The sequence below is a fragment of the Homalodisca vitripennis genome, chromosome 7 (genome assembly GCF_021130785.1).
Source record: "Homalodisca vitripennis isolate AUS2020 chromosome 7, UT_GWSS_2.1, whole genome shotgun sequence".
In the NCBI taxonomy this organism is placed as follows: Eukaryota; Metazoa; Arthropoda; class Insecta; order Hemiptera; family Cicadellidae; genus Homalodisca; species Homalodisca vitripennis.
The window spans coordinates 121,656,915-121,679,030 of NC_060213.1; the positions used below are offsets into that span (position 1 = coordinate 121,656,915).

The 22,116-nt window shown below is 36.2% G+C and overlaps 1 protein-coding gene across 1 annotated transcript in view; it reads right to left on the reverse strand.

The window, feature by feature from the left end:
• The window catches only part of LOC124366868 (integrin beta-PS-like), a 74,180-nt gene that overhangs the window by 21,509 nt on the left and 30,555 nt on the right, over positions 1-22,116 (reverse strand). The window contains 3 exon segments of the mRNA XM_046823468.1: positions 4,061-4,351; positions 15,333-15,497; positions 16,877-16,975. Of these exon segments, the coding sequence (XP_046679424.1) occupies positions 4,061-4,351; positions 15,333-15,497; positions 16,877-16,975 (555 nt within the window).

Here is a 22,116-nt window from a genome sequence, read left to right on the forward strand (position 1 = left end):
TAAAATGTGCTATAGGGGGTTCTCTTAGCGGCGTCTCGGTCGAAGTTTGTACCCGAACCACGGTAAAATGTTCTGTTATTATAACGATTATTTTGGAAAAGATGTCCAGCGTATTGTAAATTAGTATTATCATAAGTGACATTTTTATTAGAATCTAATGCAGCTTCCTGAGATTCAGAAATTGCCCAAACCCTAACGGAGCTTGAACAGTGTTGACCGTCAAACTCTCAATCATGGAAACCATGTTTTTCAGTTGTTGTACTGTGGTAGGGGGTTGAAGACCTGCAAAAGCTGCCCTAGTATGAGGGTTGAGACCGGTAAAAATAGTTGTAAAAATCTCGCCATCACTTATTTCTGGTCCAAGAATTTGGAAAATGCTAACAATGTCAGTAAGATAATCAGCATATAGGTTCTGACAGTCGTTGTTGTCTATACATGAGTTTTAGACTGAATGTCTCTAATGGCCCTAGATGAGAAAAAGGTAAACCTAATTGTCTGCAGAGCATTCGGCCAGGTAGAGTCAGCACTCACGAGACCCATCCACACATCACGAAGTCTGCCTTCAGTGCGTGCCACAGCGTTTTAATAGAATAGTTTTATCTGAACCTAAATTTTAACTCTACTATTTTTTGGATTTTTACGAGAAATTCTGTTAGCTGAAATAAATCTGTACCAGAAGTAATGGGTACCTCTCTAAGCATATCCCGCAAAATGTTAGGGAATGAGACATCGTCCCTGTTATATGGCCTATTTTGGGTTGCAATTTCTTGGGCTACCGTCTTAGCAGTCGCTTCAATAGCATTTAAGGTCATTGTATGCAGACTCTTCACTAAAACCACCAAGATCCACCGGCACTACAGGGGGCAGCACAGTACAAGTTCCTACTTCGTCCTGTTTTAAACTGGGATTATCCACTAAATCATCCGTCACGGGTACCCTTGGTTCATCCGCAGATTCCTCCAAGTCACTCACGACCCCCCTTCGCTAGACCGAGCCACAAATTCACTTAGCTGCACACGCATTGCATCAAGCTTATCCTTGGGTTTTAATTCCCATAGCTTGCATTGTTCGCGGGCTTCCTCAATAGTCAACTTTTTAATCCAAGACACAGTCTTTGGAACATTATTTATAATCGAAGAACTTCATCTCGTAAAAAGGTTCAATAATCAACAATAAATAAACACAAATCACAACAAACAAGTTAAACAATAAATTAATCAAAGACACATGAGAGCGTGGACAGATATTCCACACAAACTAGAGAGCAGTAAAAAAAAATTCAGAAAAACATTAGGGCAATTTTTACTGTGGTGTGTGAAAAAGTACAAGTTGTAAAAGAAAACTATTTCAATTTATAGTATTACAAATAAATAAAAGCATAAAGTACATTTCCTTATTATTACCATGAAACCAAATTCCAGTATCACCAACAGGTGAAGGCAGAAAAAAAAATCAAAAGTTTGGCTTTCAGAGCAAAAAAATGTCGGCTGCCATCAGTCGGGGGTAGACTCAATTTGTTTCCTCTCAAAAGGTTGAGAAAGTTCAAAGTATTTCAAAAAAACCTAACAACACACCTTTCAAAACCTAAAAGAATAAGAGAGGGAAAACAAAGTAAACAAAAATTAATCAAAAGCAAGAGCAACTGTACCGTAGAAGAGCAAAAATATGTTGGAGCAAGTCGTAAAGTAGCGCTACAGGTAACTACTACATAAAGTTCAAACAAGTCCCAAGTGAACAAGACACAAGCCTAAATAGTAAACTCTCCCTTAAAACTGTAAATAATTTAGAACACCCCCAAAAAAAAACTCTTTTGAGGCCAAGAATCCAAAAAAAAAACCCCAGTGAAAAATTAAAAATTAAGAAATTAAAGACCAAAGGGAAAAAAAAATTATTTAAACCAACTTAAGGCTTAAATTAGGCTAAGCTGAAATTTTAGGTAAGTTAAACACCCGAAGCTGAATCAAGCAAGCTGACATATCAATCAATCCAAAGAGTCCACTAGGGTTTGGTATATTATAAAATAGTGAACCCTCAAGGTGGCAAACTATAGTTTTAAAAGTTTGTAAAAGAAAGGATGTTTCAACATTTTGGAAAGAAAGTTTAGTTTTGTAAGTAATTAAATCACTTATATGTATGTCAGCACGTCAAATCCAACCCCAAGCTGCAACTTCATAAAAATCACAAAACAAGCATAGGCCTATGTTATTTTTATCAAAAGTTGAAACTAAAGTTGTTCTCCATATTAACTTTAAACTGTTTTAACTTAAACCGGCACTAGTCAAAAGAAGCAAAGGGCTTTTAATAATAGACTAAAAAGAATTATTATTTTTACAATAACATTAAAGTTTTGAAGAAGGTTTTAGAAAAAAAATTGCAAACTGTTAGACTAAATCAACCCCTTAAGCTTGAACTGCCCCGAACAATCAAATAGCATAGGCCTACATAAAAGTTTGACATGTTTCTAAGTAGAAAAAATATCAGATAAATTTAACAGTAACACTTCACCTTACCTTGTGTATAGACTAAGATTAATTAACAAAATTGTGTAAGACTCGAATAAAATTCAACGCAGTAGACAAAATCATCAAATTAGTGCTATAAAAAATTTAAACTCTATCAACTTAAAACATGTACAAGTGGAGTAAATCCGCTGGAAGAAAAAATAAATAACTAAATAATTAATTAAAATCCTAGAATTACAACAATTAATTGCATTTGGAACTAAGGGTAGGTGTGGAAAGGTTAAAAAATTTTAATTAAATCAGAAGTAGAGATGAAATATCAGAAGGAAAGCAAGTTATATAAAAAAGAACACTTTTAATTATAAGCCAACCCAAAGTAAATAATCTGGTGAAACTGAATGGGGGTTTCAAATAATAACCAGAAAGCTAAGAAACTTTAAAAAACAAAAGGTAGGCTATACATAGGCGGCAGTACAATACGCAGTCACCAACAGCATCTATGAAATCCTTCGACTTTACTTGCACAGATCTGAGCCAAAGTTTAAATTAAAATACTAAAAGGTGCTAATTAAAGTTTAGAAAGCACAAGTAATTAAGTAACCAGGTATGTTTAAGGCAACAGGCTACACTGTAGGTGAAAGTAAAAGTTAGGTTAAGAGTTAACTTGGTGAGAGAAAAAAAAATTTATTAAAATTGGTTTAAAGTAAATATTTTAAGGTAGAAAAAAATCAACCAAATACCTATGCCTAAAATAATTATGAGAATAAGTTACTAAAGTTTAAGAAATACTGCCACTCACATGTTCAATTATTACACAACTAGGCTTAGGTAGCAGTTGGTTGCAAGAACTGCTTGGCTCAGACTTGCACATTAAAAACAAGCTACTTCGAAAAAATTTAACATTTTGAGTAAAAAAGGCAGTGTAAGGAAAATTTAGAAAACTAAAAAAATTTAGAAAAACGTCTACCTCTTTAAAAAAACTTAAAACTAGGACTTAGCTCTCATAGCTGTGTAAATTCCTCCGCTCCCACCGGCAAGCCTAGCCTTCCATTTCAAACCACGCTCTGCTACCAATATGCGACGATATTCGAAAACTGAATTTGGAAAGACTGGGTCCTAAATATTAAACGAGGTCGTGAAACGTTGATTGGAAGGTAGGCATACGATATTAACACCAAAACACCGTGCCGGTTCGTAGATGGAGCGGGCAGCCAGCTTTGATTTTGTAACTCCGACCACAGAAAACTCCAAGATGTCCTTGCCCTATCGAAGTCAGAAGAGAAGAGAACAAGAAACCTAATTCCCGATATCTAGAAAACCTGAAAAATACTAGAACCAATCAAAAAGCCAGAAAGCCACAGAAACATCTAGAAAGAGAACAACCATCTGGTAAAACAGATGGTTCGACCAGCTGTAAGGAAACAGCTCCCGGTCCCGTCCCAAAGACCAACAAAATAAAGTGGCAAACGCCACAATAGTTAAATTAACATTTTTATTGTTTATTTTATGTTTATTCTTTCTTTGTCTTCCACGTAATTTAAAATTTAATTTCAAGACTATTAAATAAATTGTTACACTTGAAATGACCAGTGACTTACAGGGTTGCCTGGACGCTCACATGGGCAGGAACACAGCATCTCCAGGTCAACAGTCAGGGACTCATTGATGCCGACAGGATAAATCTGGAACACGTGGTTCCACTCCTTGGGATCCTTGGGACAGGTCTTGACCTCGATCTCTGCCTGAAAAGTAACCACCGTTCCCACCCGCAGCCCGTCACACTTGTTGGTCTGTTTAAGCGGGCCGTTCTCGTCCAAGCACTTGGAGTAGTACGTCACTTTTACGGCACTGGTTGCCGTGTCCTTCATCTCCACAGATGACTTGATTTTCTGCGGAATACCAATGTTTTGTTAGCACAGACCCTACAGTACAACATGTGAGGAAGAACTAATAAGAAAATACAACCACCATGTGGAAATTAAACAAAAGTATGCGTTTATCAAATAACCATTATCCTTGCAAAAGACTCCAATGCAGAATACAAAAGAGCCAATGGCCTCACGGTCTAAGGTATCAAACTTTGGATCTGGTTTAGAAAGAGCGCAGGTTTGAATCCTGTCTGTGACTGTTGCACATTTTCTCAGTACTGTTGATCTTATAACTGTATCGACTCTCCCCGTTATTGGGTTTGATAACAGATTCTCATACAGGCCAGTGGCCCATGAGGATGGCCAGAATAAGGTAAATAAACTGGAATTTGTATCTCTTTGAAAAAAATTATACCATAGAAGCCACGAGCCAGACATAACTGAATCAAAACAATAAAATACCAAAACTGTCCAAAATGTAAAAAATTAATTTCTAATTCAATTCAAAACAATGATAACAATTAATCCTAAATTAGAGCAGTGGACAGCAGATTCTATTTCTAATACCAAATACGAATCAACACAATAGTACTGTAGACTAAACATACAGCATTTGCCCACATTACATCACAAAGTCATACGTCAATGCTATTTTTTTTTGTATTGTCTATAATTAGAATAGAATAGAATAATGCTTTATTTCTGAACATCAAGTACAGAGAATGGTGTCAAGTATGTTGAGGTTAGACAATTCAATATTGGATGAATATACAATGTTATCATGTTCTTAAGTTAAGTCCACTGTCTTTGGTCTTGTCAAGAAACTCTTCGATTGAGTAGGCTGGATTATCTGTCAACCAAGAGCTCAATCTGTGTTTCAGCGCTTCGCCTGTCAGTAGCTTGAAGTCAGCAGGGAGATGGTTGTAGAGTTTAGCCCCGATGAATGATGGTTTTCTTTCATAAAGAGCTGTCCTATGTCTCGCAACGGGGATTCTTGATGAATGTCTAGTGTCATGAAAATGTAATCTTGTTTCTTTTGGGAGTCCTAATTTATCAACATGGAGTATGACTGCCTGTATGTAAATTGAGATTACTGTTTTAATTTTGAGGTTTTTAAATTCTTCTCGGCAACTGTCTCGTGCTTTTAGGTTTGCTATGGATCTTATAGCTGACTTCTGGATGGTGAGTATACGATTTAAGTTGGTAGTTGATGTGCCACCCCATACTACTATACCATACCTCAAGTATGTCTCAAATAAAGCAAAGTATGCCATCTTTGCTGCTTCTATGTTGCTGATGCATTTAATTCTTCTTATTACATAGAGAGCAGAGTTGAGTTTCTTGCACAGGATGTCAACATGTGGGCCCCATGTCAAATTTGAGTCTAGAGTGAGACCCAAAAGGTCAGTTTGGTCTGCAAGGTCAATATCAGGAAGGGCCGGGATTTGTTCACCTCTTCTGCTGAAATTGATCTGTTTTGTTTTAGAAGGGTTTGCTACCAAGTTATTTGTAAGGCAGTAGTCGTATGTCATGTTTAGGGCAATGTATGCACTGATGCTGATGTCCTCTGGTGTGTCTCCTTTCAGTAAAAGGGTTGTGTCATCTGCGTACATCACCACCGAACTGTAGTCCTTGATGTAATCAGGGAAGTCATTTGTCAAAAGTATAAAAAGTACAGGCCCAAGCACCGATCCTTGTGGTACTCCTCTTTCAATCGAACGTAACTTTGATTTTACTGTTCGAGTAACACCATTTTCCATGTAACTGAGCTCTACCAGTTGACTCCGTCCTCTGAGATAGCTTTCAAACCAGTGTTTTAGCAGTTTCCTGGACCCCTAGTGCCTCTAACTTATCAAGAATGATATCATGGCTAAGGCAGTCGAACGCTTTTGAGTAGTCAAGGAGAACAGCAGTGGTGTATTTGCCTTTGTCAATGTGATCAATAATAAATTCTACTAGGTCTGTTAAGGCTGTGGCTGGCTGTGAAAATATAAATTATTTTGTATTTTCAAGTTTTGTTCACTAACCAAGATAATGGCTGTACCATATTAGACCTCAAAATGAAGGAGTGAAATAATCTTCCAAACTTGTTGCCATAGCACAGATATCGAAACATAGACATTCATTGTACAGAACATGGGCATGGGCACAGGAATCCCAGAAAGGGCGACAGAACACCTGGCTTGATGACTACCTTCTAGTTCAAGTTTAATCCGGGCTCTTTTACTCCAAATCATTTTAATCCACTGGACTACAGTGATATTAATACTTTGTTCAATGATTCTTTTCACAGATTGAGAAATGTACTATCAAAAGCTTCTTGATTGTTTAAAAACACACCCGTTACCATTAAAACCTTTCCAACTTGTACTATACCTTGAAAAGTTTCTACTGATTTTCCAGCATAATAAGCATACTGAACCTGAAGCAGTAGACTTGGCATTATATGCCAAAATCCTTCGGATTGACATACATTTACTTGTTTACCGGGTTTTGAAATGAAAAATACCTTTACAAATTCCCATGCTCATGTGTTAGAAAAAATGTAACAGCCAATGAAGCTTTTGGAGATCGCTATCTGTTGAGTTATGATTACTTCAAGCCTCCTTTAAATGAGAGTAGGGTAACATTTTATTCCGTCCAGTACATTTAACCCTTTGCACACCAGCCTATTTTCCAAAAGTACTACCCAGAAACGCCAAGGGCATTTTCAGCAGGTTTGCAAGCTTTCACAAAATGTATCATAACTTTTTTATTTTTTAACAGATATTGATGATTTCTTTACCATTATTTTGCTTATGAAATGCCCTTGTTCAGTTGGTAAATTGTAGTTGCATAAATGTAATTTAAACTTACACAAAAATATAAAAATTTAGAAAAAAAATTTAAATTTTCAAACAAATTTTTTTTAGCACAATTAAGTGGTTTCAAAAAACATTTATGCTGATTTCCTATTATATCCCAGTAAACTATATCTACCCCTTAACCCTCGAGCTGGCAGTTGAAATGTCCACAAGTGGCAGGCCATTTTGAGGTGTTTTGCAGTAGTATCGGTTTTTAATTTTTTTAAAATATAATTTGATTATAAACCTATATGTATTATATATCATTGTTTTCACAAGAAAATTTACTTTTTATTTATGGAAATAAAAACCCCAAAATATAAGAAATTTATCACTTTTTTACTAAGTTTGTTTTCAAAAAATAAAAAAAAAGATATGTAAAAGTGGTGGGGGTGCACCTATAAAAGACATATTGTGTGAAAAAAAATATTTCCAAAATACCCAAAATGTTGAAATTTTTTTATAGTTTTAGAAAATGTATAGTTTAGTACATTTTTTTTTTTTTTATTAAAACAATTATGAAATACTCTAAACTGAAAAAAGTACAATACAGCTAAATTCGTTGCTATGGATACGACTGTGTTATAAAATTCATCAAAATCTTAATTATTACTCGAAAAATTCATTATATACATTAAAAGTAAGCCTATAAAAATAAATAAAGAAGCTTTACATCGTGATCATCGCATATGAAAATGATCCTAAAGCTAACTCAAACTATCACAACACTGCACATAGCCTAGAATAAAAAAGCTCACTAATATATTTTTTTCACATATATTTCTTCATAAAATCACAAAATAAACTGATAAAACACAATCTATGAGAATTTATACGCATAAATAAACACACTTATTACATAAAACACTTATTTCATGTAATAAACTTACGTTTTAGATGGACAAGAATAACGCGACCGGGTAACAATACAACAACAATGGCCGACTGTTTACAAACAACTCTCGTTTTCAATATGTCATACTTAAATCATGGCATACAAAACAAAACAAAATACATCGATCAAATCAGCAACTATTTCTGATTCCAGTGGTATATGAATCATTGCAGTTTAGTTCGTGTATTGATTAACACAGATGTCAAACAGGCACGTGTCAAATCGACTGATTTTCAGGCGACTGCCACTACAGAAACATTAATATCGACTGATAATCAGGCGACTGCCAGTTGTAGAGTTAACCTAATTACAAAATTTCAAAAGCCCACCTTATATAGAAGTCCAATTGTGGTTTTTTTCACTAAATGTGACACGGCCACAGTTTTTGTAAGTTGCATGGACGTTGTATGTAATGTTACACTATAATCACAAATCAATATTTGACACTATACTAAAATAAATCGGTACTTTGTGATTATACCGACCACACCAATCACTTTGGGATTATGAAGAACACAAAAATATAAATTTATAGAAGCAAACATGATAGAACGAAAAAACAACTCTTTAACTACAAAATTACAAACTTACAAAGATTATTAATTGTTAATGGGGTCAGTTCGCTTAAACTTTTTTCAATGAACTTAGAACGTTATAAAACGATGTAGTTGAGTAACAGAACTAACATTCCATCAATCAACAAGCATTTCCAGGTATTGTGATTGGTATTGTTGTCGCTGTTATCTTATCTTTCTCGAGAATCCTGATTACGGCAGGCCAAGCGGAATCACATGATTATTTAAGTGTTTTGCACGGTACATAATTGCATTTCCATTACAATTCAATTTATATTTCTGATCAGCCCCTCTAGAAATTGATATTTTACTGATAGGTACTATCTCGAGGGATGTTTTTCTTTTGTTGACATCAGCGGGGGCTTCGGCAGCACCTTCGGTCGGAGGCACTCGCATTTTGGGTGGCGGCGTGTGATCAAGAATAGAAACAATTTTTGTGTGTTTTTTTTCAATAATGAGTTTTGTTTTTGTTGAATTTTTGTGTTTGGAGAAATGTAGGGGTCAAACACGGAAGTACAACAAAGCGACGCACCAGCTGAACGGGCGGCGAGACTCTGCAATCACGTTATCTACTAGACCGCTCGACTTTGACCACTGATCTGCGCGGGTCTGCCGGGCGGGTGATTTGACCGTTTACTTGCGGGATGTTTGTTATTTTCGGTCAAGAATAATTGTTTTTGTAGCCGACTAAGCGACTAAAGCCTGTAAGTAGATATGTGTCAATAGATGTGGAAAATGTATGTAAACATCCCACTTCAAAAACTACAATTAAATCATCAACCCTAACCTGCAGGTTCAGTTGTCAATGGCTCATCGTCTCAGCAATCAGCATTCCGGTTTAGTTTTATTTTTGTTCCTTCATTTCACTTGACCATCGTTCCTACCAGTCATCTATTTTTTCACTGTCCACTGTCACTGTCTCGTGGGTCGTCGTCTGTTGCTGCTGAGCTCTGCATAGAGGAATCTTTGCCCGAAAGAATCCATGGCCTTCTGAATCTCGTTTACATGATCGTCTACTCAGTACTATATGGAAATCAATATAAGGGGCTACAAAAAGGCTCCCTAGGTCTCCAAACGTACGAATCAACAGCACATTAATGAATAGTAGACTATTTTAACAAAATAGTCTATGAAGTTCTCTATGTAACGTCACTAAAGGTCATTATACAGCTGTCAATAACAATACTCTGTTTCTGTAAAGATTACAGTGAATCAACGCATCCTAATCTTATCCCAGTAGTCACAAGCTTCTTGTTTTCGCTGCCTCCATCTGTGCATACTATACTCAATGGAGACAAGATCAAAGATCAAGGAATAAAAAGAATAACTATCGCGTGGAACAGCCTGTTGAGCAGCGGCCGACGATCGAACAGCAGAAAGGAAAATGTTTTATTTCCGCTCTGTGACATAATTGTGGCTGATGATGATGATGCTATTTTTTGTGAAGGGATTTGTAACACCTGGTATCACAGAGTATGTATGGGTATGTCATCAGAACATCATTACAATGAAACTACAAACAATAAGGATGAAAAATGGATTTGTCCAACTTGTGATCCAAAAAACTATTCTTTTCACTCCAATTCAGGCACATCCTGTCACCAACTGCCCACATACAAAAACGTTCCGATCACTAGACGAGCTAAAATCAATGCTTGCCTCGTACTCCGAAAGCAGAATGGACCGAAGAAAACAAAACTGCAAATATCGGCTGAAATTGGATCAAAGCTTCTTTTACATAATGCCGAATTACAAAAAGAGAACTCTATTCTAACCCAAAAAAATGACTCAATGGAGGCAAAAAATTGAGGATCTTTTTAACACAATTGACTCCCTAACTGTGAAGGAAGGGATACTATTGGACAATTACGTGCTATGGAGAGACAATTGGAGAGAGAAATAAACTTGAGAATTGAGGTACAGAAAGACTTCTGAGGGACACGATGAGAAGCAACTGCAGAAAAATTGATTCCCAAGAGAGGAAAATTGTAACGCTTGAGAAGGAACTCTTTTCCATTGAGGTCTGAAGCTGGGGATATCCCCTCCACTATTCGACAAGACGCATCTACTAGTGAGCGATCTTTTCCCACGATATCTCCTAACGCGGCACTGGTGACCATCAAAAATGAAGTAAGGACAATGAAAGCTGACCTATTGGCATTGGAGAAGAACTACCAGTCCCTATATTCCTTCTGTCATGACTCCCATGAAACCCTTAAAGAGAGGAACCCAGAGCAGTCTCCCACGACCAAACTGCACTCTTGCTGACAAGAGTATTATGAACAAAGCCTAGCGATGAACCCTCAAATAAATCTGTCTGTAATCCCCCTGTAACGCAAGGATACGTCCCTTGGGACAAACTGTTGAAGAAATTTTACCACCAACACTTAGATTTTTTACATTAATTTAATAAACAGTTGTAGCAGCTGATGATTCTGAAGCATTTAGACATGAAATTCTTGAACACGAACCATCTGTAAGTCGGATAGAGTTTTCCCACATCACACCACCTGTCCCTGCCAATGGCGTTTTGCCAGCTGTCAACTCAAATCCATCAGCAAAGTCTTTTTTAGACCAAGTAAGGAGTCACAAGGCACAGACGATAACAGATTCTCCTGAAATTTCTTACAAGACTCTCATCTCAGAGCCTAAGCTAGCTTAACGGTACCATGAATCTAAACCATATTCCATCAAAATGTAGACCGGATACAAAATAAAATTGAAATATTGAACCACACTCTCCTTCAGCTGAACCCAGGGACCTCGTAGTTATCACAGAACATGGAAACTCACCTGAACAGATCTTGAACACTAAACTGATAAATTTCTCTCTGGTGGCGGGCTTATTGTAGGGAGATCGCATGAAGGGTGGAGTTGCGATCTACAAAATAATAGCTTGAAGAATGAAACATCTCATCTGGAACTCGAAACACCTTAGTATTCCTCTTGTTTGTGAGGTTGCTGCAATGAGGATCACGCTGAGCAACTCCAAAAGTGTTGCTTTTAGTGGGGATTTTATCGACCTCCTTCAGGTAGTCTAGCCCCACACCAGGACAAGCTCTTGAGCATACTTAGCGGAGATCCTGGATCTACTTCCTACAAATAATAATTCGCATGTCTTACTCATTGGGGACATAACATTAACGATCTCGAATCAACAACTGAGAGAAGCATGTTAAATGAACTCCTGGCATCTTTTTTCATGGCAAGAATACAACTTCCACCAACCAGGATCACCCCAACTTCGGCTACCTCCATCGATGCCGTTTGTACTGACTTGAACTTGGACCAAGTAACGGTTACGGGTGGTTCCTACTGGAATCTCGGACCACACTGGACAGCTGTGCTCACTGCAGCTACCGATCTCTCTCAAGAACCACCATTGTATCAGAAGAATCACCAATCTCACCAACTTGACCCAGTTAAAAAATCGTTTGGCTCTGGAATCTTGGGATCATGTATTAGGCTGCAGTGACACGAACGATGCATACAACAATTTCATTGCAACAGTCACACTGATCCTTGACCTTACTTGTCCTCCGAGAAAATCTAGGAGTGGGAGAAACAAAACAAGAGAAATTTTCTGCAGTGAAGAGGTCAGAGAATTGAAGAGAAGGTTCTTGGAAGCCAACAATCAATATCTTCTCAGTGGAGGTCATGGAGATAAAATAAGAGCGAACACCTTAAAAAAGTCATATGACCTAAAATTAAAAGAGCTTCGTCGCACCTTTAACTCCAACCCACATCAGCACATCCGATAATAAAAGCAAGGCCATCTGGGATGTGATTAACTGCGAGCGAAACCCTAACAAAGTCCACAAACTGAAGTAAAATCCTTGTCTGTTGACGAAGTGAACATCACGGATCCTAATGAAATTGCTTCCTGTTTTAACCAGTTTTTTTTGTCGATATTGCGGAAAAAAAAAAACTCTTCAGTCTTCGGCTGTTGCCTCAGGTCACTCACCTCCTAATCCAACTGTCGAGGAAGTCTACAACGGGCCTAGTAAGACTGAATGAGTTTACAGTACAAACGAGGCGGAATTGATTAGGACGATCGACTCTATTAAAGCAAAAACCCTCTGCTGGTGGTTTGGACGAGATCTCTTCCAGAATGGTTAAGTTCTGCAAGGAGGAGCTTCTGGTGCCACTTGTTACACATATGCAATCTCTCCTTTCAGCAGGTGACGCTTCCCTTCTAAAAACTAAAAGTGGCTAAGGTTTTTCCTCTCCATAAACGAGGGAAACAAGAGGACCATGGGCAACTATAGGCCAATATCGTTGGTTCCAACTTTCTCAAAGATCGTCGAGAAGATTGTTCGTAACAAGACTATTTCAACACCTCAATATAAATGGCCTTCTTACCAAATGTCAGCATGGTTTCATGAAGGGTAGGTCGACACTGAAGGTTGGGTGGAACTTCTAGAGGGACATCATCAACAACATAGAGAATGGTACTCTCGTCTCCGGGATCTTCGTCGACATGAGTAAGGCTTTTGATTGCCTAGGCCACGAATTGATTCTATCAAAACTGAGCTTCCTGGGAATAGATGGAAGGGCTCTCTGCTGGTTCTCTCTGACTATCTGGAAGGACAGGTCACAAATTGTGGAAATTTCTCACGTCACTGGGGGGAAGTTGTGCAGGTCAAGATCCTGTCCTCTGCCTGTACGCAGAGGTGTGCCTCAAGGATCAGTGTTGGGTCCTGTTATGTTTATATTGTTTACTAATGATTTACCATCTTATGTCAACCCCTATGGGCAATTGCTATATGTATTGCCGATGATACCGTCATCTTATCATCAGGGAAGAATGTGGATTCAGTTTGAGGTCAATTCCTTCATTGCTTTGAGTGTGGCCTCTGACTACTGCTCCAGGAATGACTTGGTTCTAAACGAGGGGAAAATAACAAAGCAGTTGCTGTTTGGACCAAAGAAAAAGCTAATATGTGGTATCCCAAATCTTCTGATCACAAACAACACCAAACACATGGGTGTTGTTTTGGATGTTGAACTCTCTTGGAAGAAATCATATAGATTGTCTTTGCAGGCGGAGACTTAGCACTGCCTTATTTGCCATTAAAAGAATTGTAGCTGTGGGAATGAGGAGGCAGTCAGAGCGACTTACTTTGCCTTGTTTGATAGCCATATGACTATGGGATCGCTTTGTGGGGTGGATCGTCCTGCTTCAATTTGGAGAGGAATCCTACTTATCCAGAAGAGGGCGATTTAGAGCAATGGCTGGACTGGGATTCCGTGTGAAAGCTGTAGGGAAACCTTCCGTAAGTGGGAAATCCTAAACCGTGGCATCAGCTTACATCTTTGGCAAACTATAATGGAAGCCTGCAATAGTAACTCACCGATAAATTCATCTATCCACCAGCACCGAAACCAGGAATGCGACAATTTCAACCTTCTTTCTCATCGCACAGCGCTGTTTGCGAAAAGAAACTTCCTACGCAGGTTCCAGATTCTTCAATCTCCTTCGGATGAGCTGAAGAACTTAAGGGAGTTCACCTTCAAACGACACTTGAGGAGGTGGTTTGTGCAGCGGCCATTCTACGCAGTGAATGAGTTTCTCTCTTGGAAGGACAATGACCTAGCTTTTGCAAGTCTAGTCTAACTCAACATGTATTTGAAATTTGAAGGACTGTATTGATCGCTTATCAAATCTTGATGATTGTGAATAAAAGATGTTCTCTCTCTCTCTCTCTCTCTCTCTCTGTCTCAGGATGGGGAGGGGTTTGCGATAAAACAATTCCTGTTTTATATTGACGAAATATTGTTCTACGCTATTCTAGTAATCAGTAGATGCTAAATGTCAAATAACGATTCATGTCTGGGTGTGGTCGGTATAATCCCAAAGTACCAATGAATCTAATAAAAGGGGCATAATAAAAATGCCCTAACAACAAAAGTAATGAGAGAAATACAAACGTAAATAACGCACAGCAACACGAACGTAACCTCACTCCCGACCAAACAATCCAACAGCTGCGAAGCTCAAGTACGACCAAACCAACAGTCAATAGAGGAATAAACTACTTTGTGGTTTCAAAGCAACTAATCGACTATCGATTAGTCAAAATTTCGCGGCAATCAGATGAACTATAAGAAAATTATAGGTGAAAAACGTGACGTACATATATTACGGCCGTTGGCGATTTTCAGTTGAGTAGCCGACGGCCGTAATATAGGTACGTTGGCGTGCAAAGGGTTAAAATGAGCAAATAACTGAATAGTTCATCTTAATTTTTGATCCTTCGGTCTTCCTAGCTATTTATTCTCTGTGTCTGAAAGATGTACTCACATCAAAAGTCATAAGTTATTACAATGTGCGTAAAATGCATTTTTCTAAATGCACTTCACCTGTTGGAAGCTAATAGCTTAAGAAGAAGCCAAAATCGTGAAGTCTTATGCCTCTCTGATTTGTTTCTTGTAATGTCTTTACTCTCTCTAAAAGTCCATCTAATACTTGTAAGAAGCATTATCTGATCCTAGTCGGATCTCTAACCACCTGTTTTTTTTTTACGTGACTATCCAAACAGAAGTTAATGTCCCGTAGCATGAGAGAGGGCTCCTGTCACACAGGAGGGTACTAGTTTACCTTATCACTCGTAAAAGTACATATGGAACAATGAAATGTTTATTTAAATAATTTAAAAGTTTTCAAACTAGATGTAGGAATAGCTTACATTGTACTGCTCCTGCACCAGGTCGACGACGTTACTCGAGTCCCCAGTGAGTGTGCCGGAGGTGCTGCCCTCTATGTGCTCTCCTAATCTCTTGTACACATCGATCTGTTCCTTGGTCACAGCAAAAATCACGTTGATTGCATTCTGCTTCACCTTTTGGTTGATCTACATGACAAAACAGTATTCACAATTATTTACCATTATTCTGATCTCTTGTACACATTTTTACAATTAATTAGCATTATTCTAAACTTCTGTCACCAGTGAAGGCCTACTCCATTTTAATAAGGCTAACTTTCAAAATTTCATCTACAGCGACTTTCTTCCCTTATTGAGATTATTAACAATATACAACTTTGATAGTTTTCATAAAGATATATGTTTTATCCAAATTATCAGATTTCAATTTTATTGGACTGGAAGGCATGCCAAAATTAATGCACTAATTGATTTAAGTGCATGATGAAATATCTCTTAAAATGCAATTTTGACATTGCACTGTAATCTAGCCAAAATCAAATACAACCCTTTTAAAGAAATCCAATTTTCTGTAACTATATGAATATCAAAATAAAACAGACCGCAGCTCATTTTATTGTGATTGATTTTGCAACTCTTTGGAGACCAACTTCCTAATATATCTGTGTTATTTACTTCTGTGTTTCATTTGATTTACGTGAAGAACAACGAGTCAGTGCATTGAACTAGGAGTAGGCCTATCTGGAAAACATTTGGTTTAGTTCATGAGTCTAATTTTATCCATCCATTGTTGGAAAATGTGGTATTTAGGATTTTGTACAAAAAGTATATAAATATATAATATTCCTGAGAATTTTCTTGAGAGTCATACTTTTTTTAGTTGTATATTGACATATTCACTGTTAGAATACATAGTCTTAAAGCCTCAACATTTTATTTCTCATTGGACAAAGTCTTTTGATGAGCATTTGTCCTGTTTCAATCTTGACGCACACCATTACAAATTTGTTGAGTTGTTATTTGTTTTATTCTCTGTTATTACTTCTTATATATTCTATTTATTGTTGTTATGTTATGAACTTATTTATTGTAGTTGTACATTAGTTTTTAATTATTTATTTATTTTATTATAGGCTTATTGAACAATTTTGTATACAAGAAATTAAGGAATTTGGTATTGGCTAGTTATATGAATATTCTGACGATGTTAATTGCATTTATATATGTTTAAAGACAAATAAAGAATCTTGAATCTTGAATCTTATCACTTGCCAAAAGTGGTTTGAAACTATTTTTTCTAAAATTTCAAATTTATAATTTACAATACTTACTTTAAGTATTAAACATTCACACTAATGTTTTTGAAAGTAAATAACATACATTCTGGTAGACCATTTATAATATGCAGTAAAAAAAAGAATAATAAGAAAAAAAAACAGGTAAAGGACATGATTGTGGTTCCTGAAATTCTGCAAATTCCATAAAAATAGCCTGGTATTTCTGGTTACTTCTTGTAATGTAGACTGGTCTCCAAGGGTTAAAACTGTAATTTCGGACTGAAGTACCTGTGAAATGGACGGGTAGTCTTGAAGCGTGGAGTGTGTGTAGGTGCCTTCCCCATCAAGATGGCACAGGCCATCGTTCGGCTTCACGATGCCTCCGAGCTAGAACAATAGATTCTTGTGTGAGCAAACAAGTCTAACCTATATACCAATTTTACTCAACTCTCTGATTTTATAAGTGTATGTGGCAATTTAAGTCTTGTTTTGTTTGACCCAAACAATTTCATAGCACACAATGATTTATTAAACACTACAATGCATTTCAGGTGTCTATTTATTTGTCAGTCAATTAATACAGGCGATTGTAATGTCTCATTACGGTCAGTTTTAGATAATTTTGAACAAAACTTTATATGAAGCAACAATAAAAATAATTTTAAATCTCTTATTTTATAAATAAATGGTTTGATTATAAAATATTCAACAATAATGACAGTGTGTAAATTCTTAGGCTTATAACGTAACTAATATTAAAAATTGACAACAAAAGTGATGCACAGTCTGTTTTCCTAATTTAATTGATAAAAGCTGATAACCTACGTGTTTAATACAGTAAACACATACCTAGAAATAGACTGACTCCCTTATTTGAGAATGGTGGTTGTATTGAGATATTAATTACTCTGTGATCGGTACATCTATACATGTAACCATAAGCTAAAAATTGGCTACTAATGCAACAAGGAGACCCACATGTTGTCTAGAGCAGCGGTTCCCAATCTTTTTTGGTGACGTACCCCTTAGTTTGTTCTATGTATTATGACGTACCCCTTGGCCCATAACACATATATTTTAAATTGTAAATGCATCATTAGTTTGCCTTTTTTTATGTTTGTTTTATATGCAATTATAATCACTCGTATGTTATAAAATCTGAATTTCAAATATAAAATGCAATAAGAATAACAGATCCGTAATTTATTAAAATACAAATTTTATATATTTAGTTTTTAGTTTATCTGTGTTAAAACTTGTTAAGTAGGAATAATAAAATGCAAGAAACTGTATTAATACATATATTTAATTATAATCGAATTACAAAATACAAAATTCAGAAATGTGGATGTCGCACAATGAAAATGTTCGTTTATAGTTATCATTAGTTATTCAATCTGAGGGATGAGCTTGAATGGAACGGCTTAAACTGCTGATGTCTGGGCATAATTAGGCTAAACTTGAGTTTGAGATCACATTCCACTGTTTGCATTCGGTTCCTGTATTTTATTTTTTGTGTACAGCAGATGTGAGAATCCCGCCTCACATAGATAGAAAGTTCGGAATGGTAGTAGAAACTCAACTGCTTTGTCAGCAATCTCACCATACTGTGAACGTAGTTTGATCCAAAAATCAAAAAGAGTGGTTTTGTTCAATACTTCTTTCAGATCCGAATCGCAGTTCCTCTTTAAGTTTTCAGAGAAAAGCTGTTTGGAACAATTTTCTCAAATTCAGCAAAAAGGGGTTTTTAATTCACGAGTATGAACTCAGATCTTCTTAAAAGTATTTTGTGAAGCTAGCTTGGAGGGAGCTACAATGATCTGATATATGTCATTCAAAAATTGTTTGACTCAGGAGAAATTAGTTCTCTTTAATAAAAGATTCAAGAGATGGGAACAATGACACTTGGCTTTTCTTCGCTTCCCCTTTTGCAAATCTTAGTTTTTAGTTTCACACTATTGATTTTGTCCATAACTTGGAATGGGGTGTTATAGCTTCCTTGTAGTTTCCTGTTAACATCATTTAACATACTGAATATGTTTGCAAAATAAGCCAATCGGCTCAACCATAATTCATCTGAAAAACGGTCATGATACTGAAAGTCTGTGTCGGACAGAAAAATCAACATTTCATGTTGAAGTTCAAAAACTTGAGATATCACTCTTCCTCTCGACAACCACCTTACTTCCGTGTGCAGAAGTAATTGTTTGTGAATACTATCCAATTTTTATCACATAAATTATGGAAAAGGCATGAGTTCAGTGCTCTGGCTTTAAATGAAATTTACTTGTCTTTACTGCTTAATTCAGTACATTTTTCAGCTCTGCTGGACATCTCTTTGTAACCAAGGCTTCTCGGTGAAGACTACAAATGAAAAAACTTAGGCTTTGGGCTTACTTGCTGCACTTGAGTAACAACTCCCTTATGAACTCCAGCCATTGCATTTGCCCCATCTGTGCAAATTCTTACACATTTTTCCCAGTTTCAACTCATTTTCTCGAAGAAATGTGTCTAATTTTCCAAATGTTTCATCTGCATTTGTGTGTGATGGCAAGTTTTGGCACATGTCTTCTCCGACAGTATTTCCAATCTTCGTACCTAACATAACATATTAGCTGAGCCATGTTAGTTACGTCAGTTGTTGCATCAATTTGATATAGCAAAAATATTTGCTTTCTTTTATTTTCATGAGTAATGTTTCCTTTAACATTAGCAGCCATGTTACTTAGTCTTCTTGAAACTGTATTGTTATAAAGCGAAAGTGAATCAATCTGTGTAGCCTCATTTTCTCCTAAACATGGTTGACACAATGTCTTTAGTTGCTGGCAGTATTAATGTTTCCCCAATGATATGTGGTTTGCCCTCTTGAGCAATTCTAAGACTAAACTTTATAGGAAGCCTCAACCGCTTTTAAATCAAACTGGTAAAACAATTAATATTTGTCTTGCACCTTTTAATGAAGCTTCCATATTTTTGAAAAAATCCAATGGTTTATCTTTGTAATTTTCGTGTTTTTGTTAGGAAATGACGCTTTAAAAAGAGATAGTTTCATTGCATGGTGAGAAAGTGTTTCCAAACAAATTACACATTGTGGCCTAACTTCATTGTCATGGACCTCATTATATAAGTAAATCCATAAGACAAGTAGCTGGTATCATATTTACGCCTTTTTTTGTACGCACGTTTGTTTACCCAATGGCTTTGCAGAACACACAGAAGAACCTTGATCTTTTGATGAAGATGTACTAGGTACAGGAGTAAAATTACCTTCTTAAAGTGATGAATAAACTCTTTGCTTTTTCTTAACGTTTGAAGACTTGCTTAACCACATATCCATATCGCTATAAACAAACACTGTCTATGAAATAATGAACAAAATAACACAAATAATGTGGCAGTATGACACACACTTAAAAACCACACACTTTGCAGACTGGCAGACAATAGACAAACTGACAAAGAAACTAAAAGGTGGAGAGCGTCAGTTCAGTGATGTAGCCACTCGTCAAAACAAAAACTTTCCTCACTTTTCCCGCAACCCGAAATTTCCCTCGCATCAGCCGGAACATAATAGCAAACTGGCGTGGTTCTGCTCACGTACCCCCTGGCAACGTCTCGCGTACCACCAGGGGGTACGCGTACCATAGTTTGGGAGCCCTGGTCTAGAGGACATTCTACATTATTTTCCATAAGAGCAGTTTAAATTGTAAATGCAATTTTATCATAACCAAAGATTGCAATGTGTTCCCAGACAAAAAGGGAACACATCTGTTTTATCTGTTTCCTAAGTTACATTATCACAATTATAAGTTCACTTAAAAAGCTTAGTGGTCGCTCCTAAAATACAAAGTGGAAGAAGTGTTATTAAAAAATAATCCAGGACTGCAGGAAACACGTTGCAGCTCTCAAAATGGACACACCGGTGTAGTGACCATCTAAATGTGAACGAATGAAACTGCACAAACTGTGCAATATGGTGGGTGTAACAGACTGTGGCCATGCAATGACATACAATTACAGAAAAACAATAGATTCCAAGTAACTAAGTATGAAGAGATAACACATTTTGAAAAATCTATAACTTTAAACATTTGCCTAATGGTATGAAAAGAATGACAGAATACAACCAAATTAGTCACAATCAAAAAATTAATAACAAAGTATTCTTAACTTCAAACCTTCTATTGTTATAAACCCATTTAAAATAAATGGAAAACGAATCGATACTGACAATTTTATTTACGATAATTTTTAATTGGAGGAAAACTTAAAATGGAGGGGTACATGAGGATTCACTACCGAGCAAATTTGGGGTAAAGTGACAAAGTACTTACTCACAGTTCCTGAGAAAAACTAAGATTCCAAAACATATGCTATCATTACAATGAAATAATTAACGCAAAACAATTTATTTCATTATAATACCCTTACTATAAAAAAGGTTTTCAAGCAAATAGCAGTTTTAATAGACACTGAACTGATGCAAAGGAAAAACGGGGATGTGAAGAAATGATTTTTTAAACACTAGAGAACGGAAAAAATATGAAATTATATTTATATGTTGTATAACTTCAAGCTGAATTGTTTCTTTAGTTAGTTTTTAGAACTAGATAATTGCATCAGTAAGAAAACATTTTATATCAACATACAACATTATGTTATAATAATTATTATTGTTGATAAATTACTATTATTATCTATAAAAACTGTGTGAAAATATACAAACAGCACACAGCCAAATGTTGTACTATATGAACTGAGCTTATGAGTCAGGATTCAAGTCATACTACATTATACTATATATAATGATTTAGAGGAGGGAGTAGTACGATAAAATAGTCATAATGAACACTCCATATTTTTATCTGAGATACACAACCAATCATTAGATCAATAATTGGCCTATCTCATCCACGATCACTGTTTGTAAGTATTTAATTTTGTTTATTTAAATAGTTTTATCAAGCAGAAAACTTGCTGTAAAAAAATATCTAACGTTTAAATGTGTAATTAAGAAAATAAGCAGAATCTGACTTCTTTGTAAATTTTTATGTCTTGGTCATTCTGTGTAGACCTATTATAATCTGTATTTTATAGTTTAGTTGTTATAACTGTGACTCCTGACTTAGGCGTGTCACAACATTCTCGTATGATTTGTTTCTTTTAAACTAGATTGAAGTTATGTGTTAGGTCAGTTTTCCACCTGAGGAAAAGATCTGATTGCAGATATTGAAACATAGTGTTACTGATTTTTTGTATCACTGAACAATTGCTAATGTCTGGAGAAAACCGAGTCCTTCACAGAATCTTACGCTTTTATTTTACAATGAATAAATCCAGAATAAATACCTTTTTGGTCAAACAGTTATCTTTTATTCAAGATTAATTAGTCTCGGCTTACAGCTAATTACATTCAAGTTTGTTTTAGGCAGGTTCATATTGGCAACATTCGTGTTCTACACTTTTTGGAAGTTAACACTTCGTGGTCTACACTCCATCATGGAGCTAAAACTTTGTACTCTAAAATC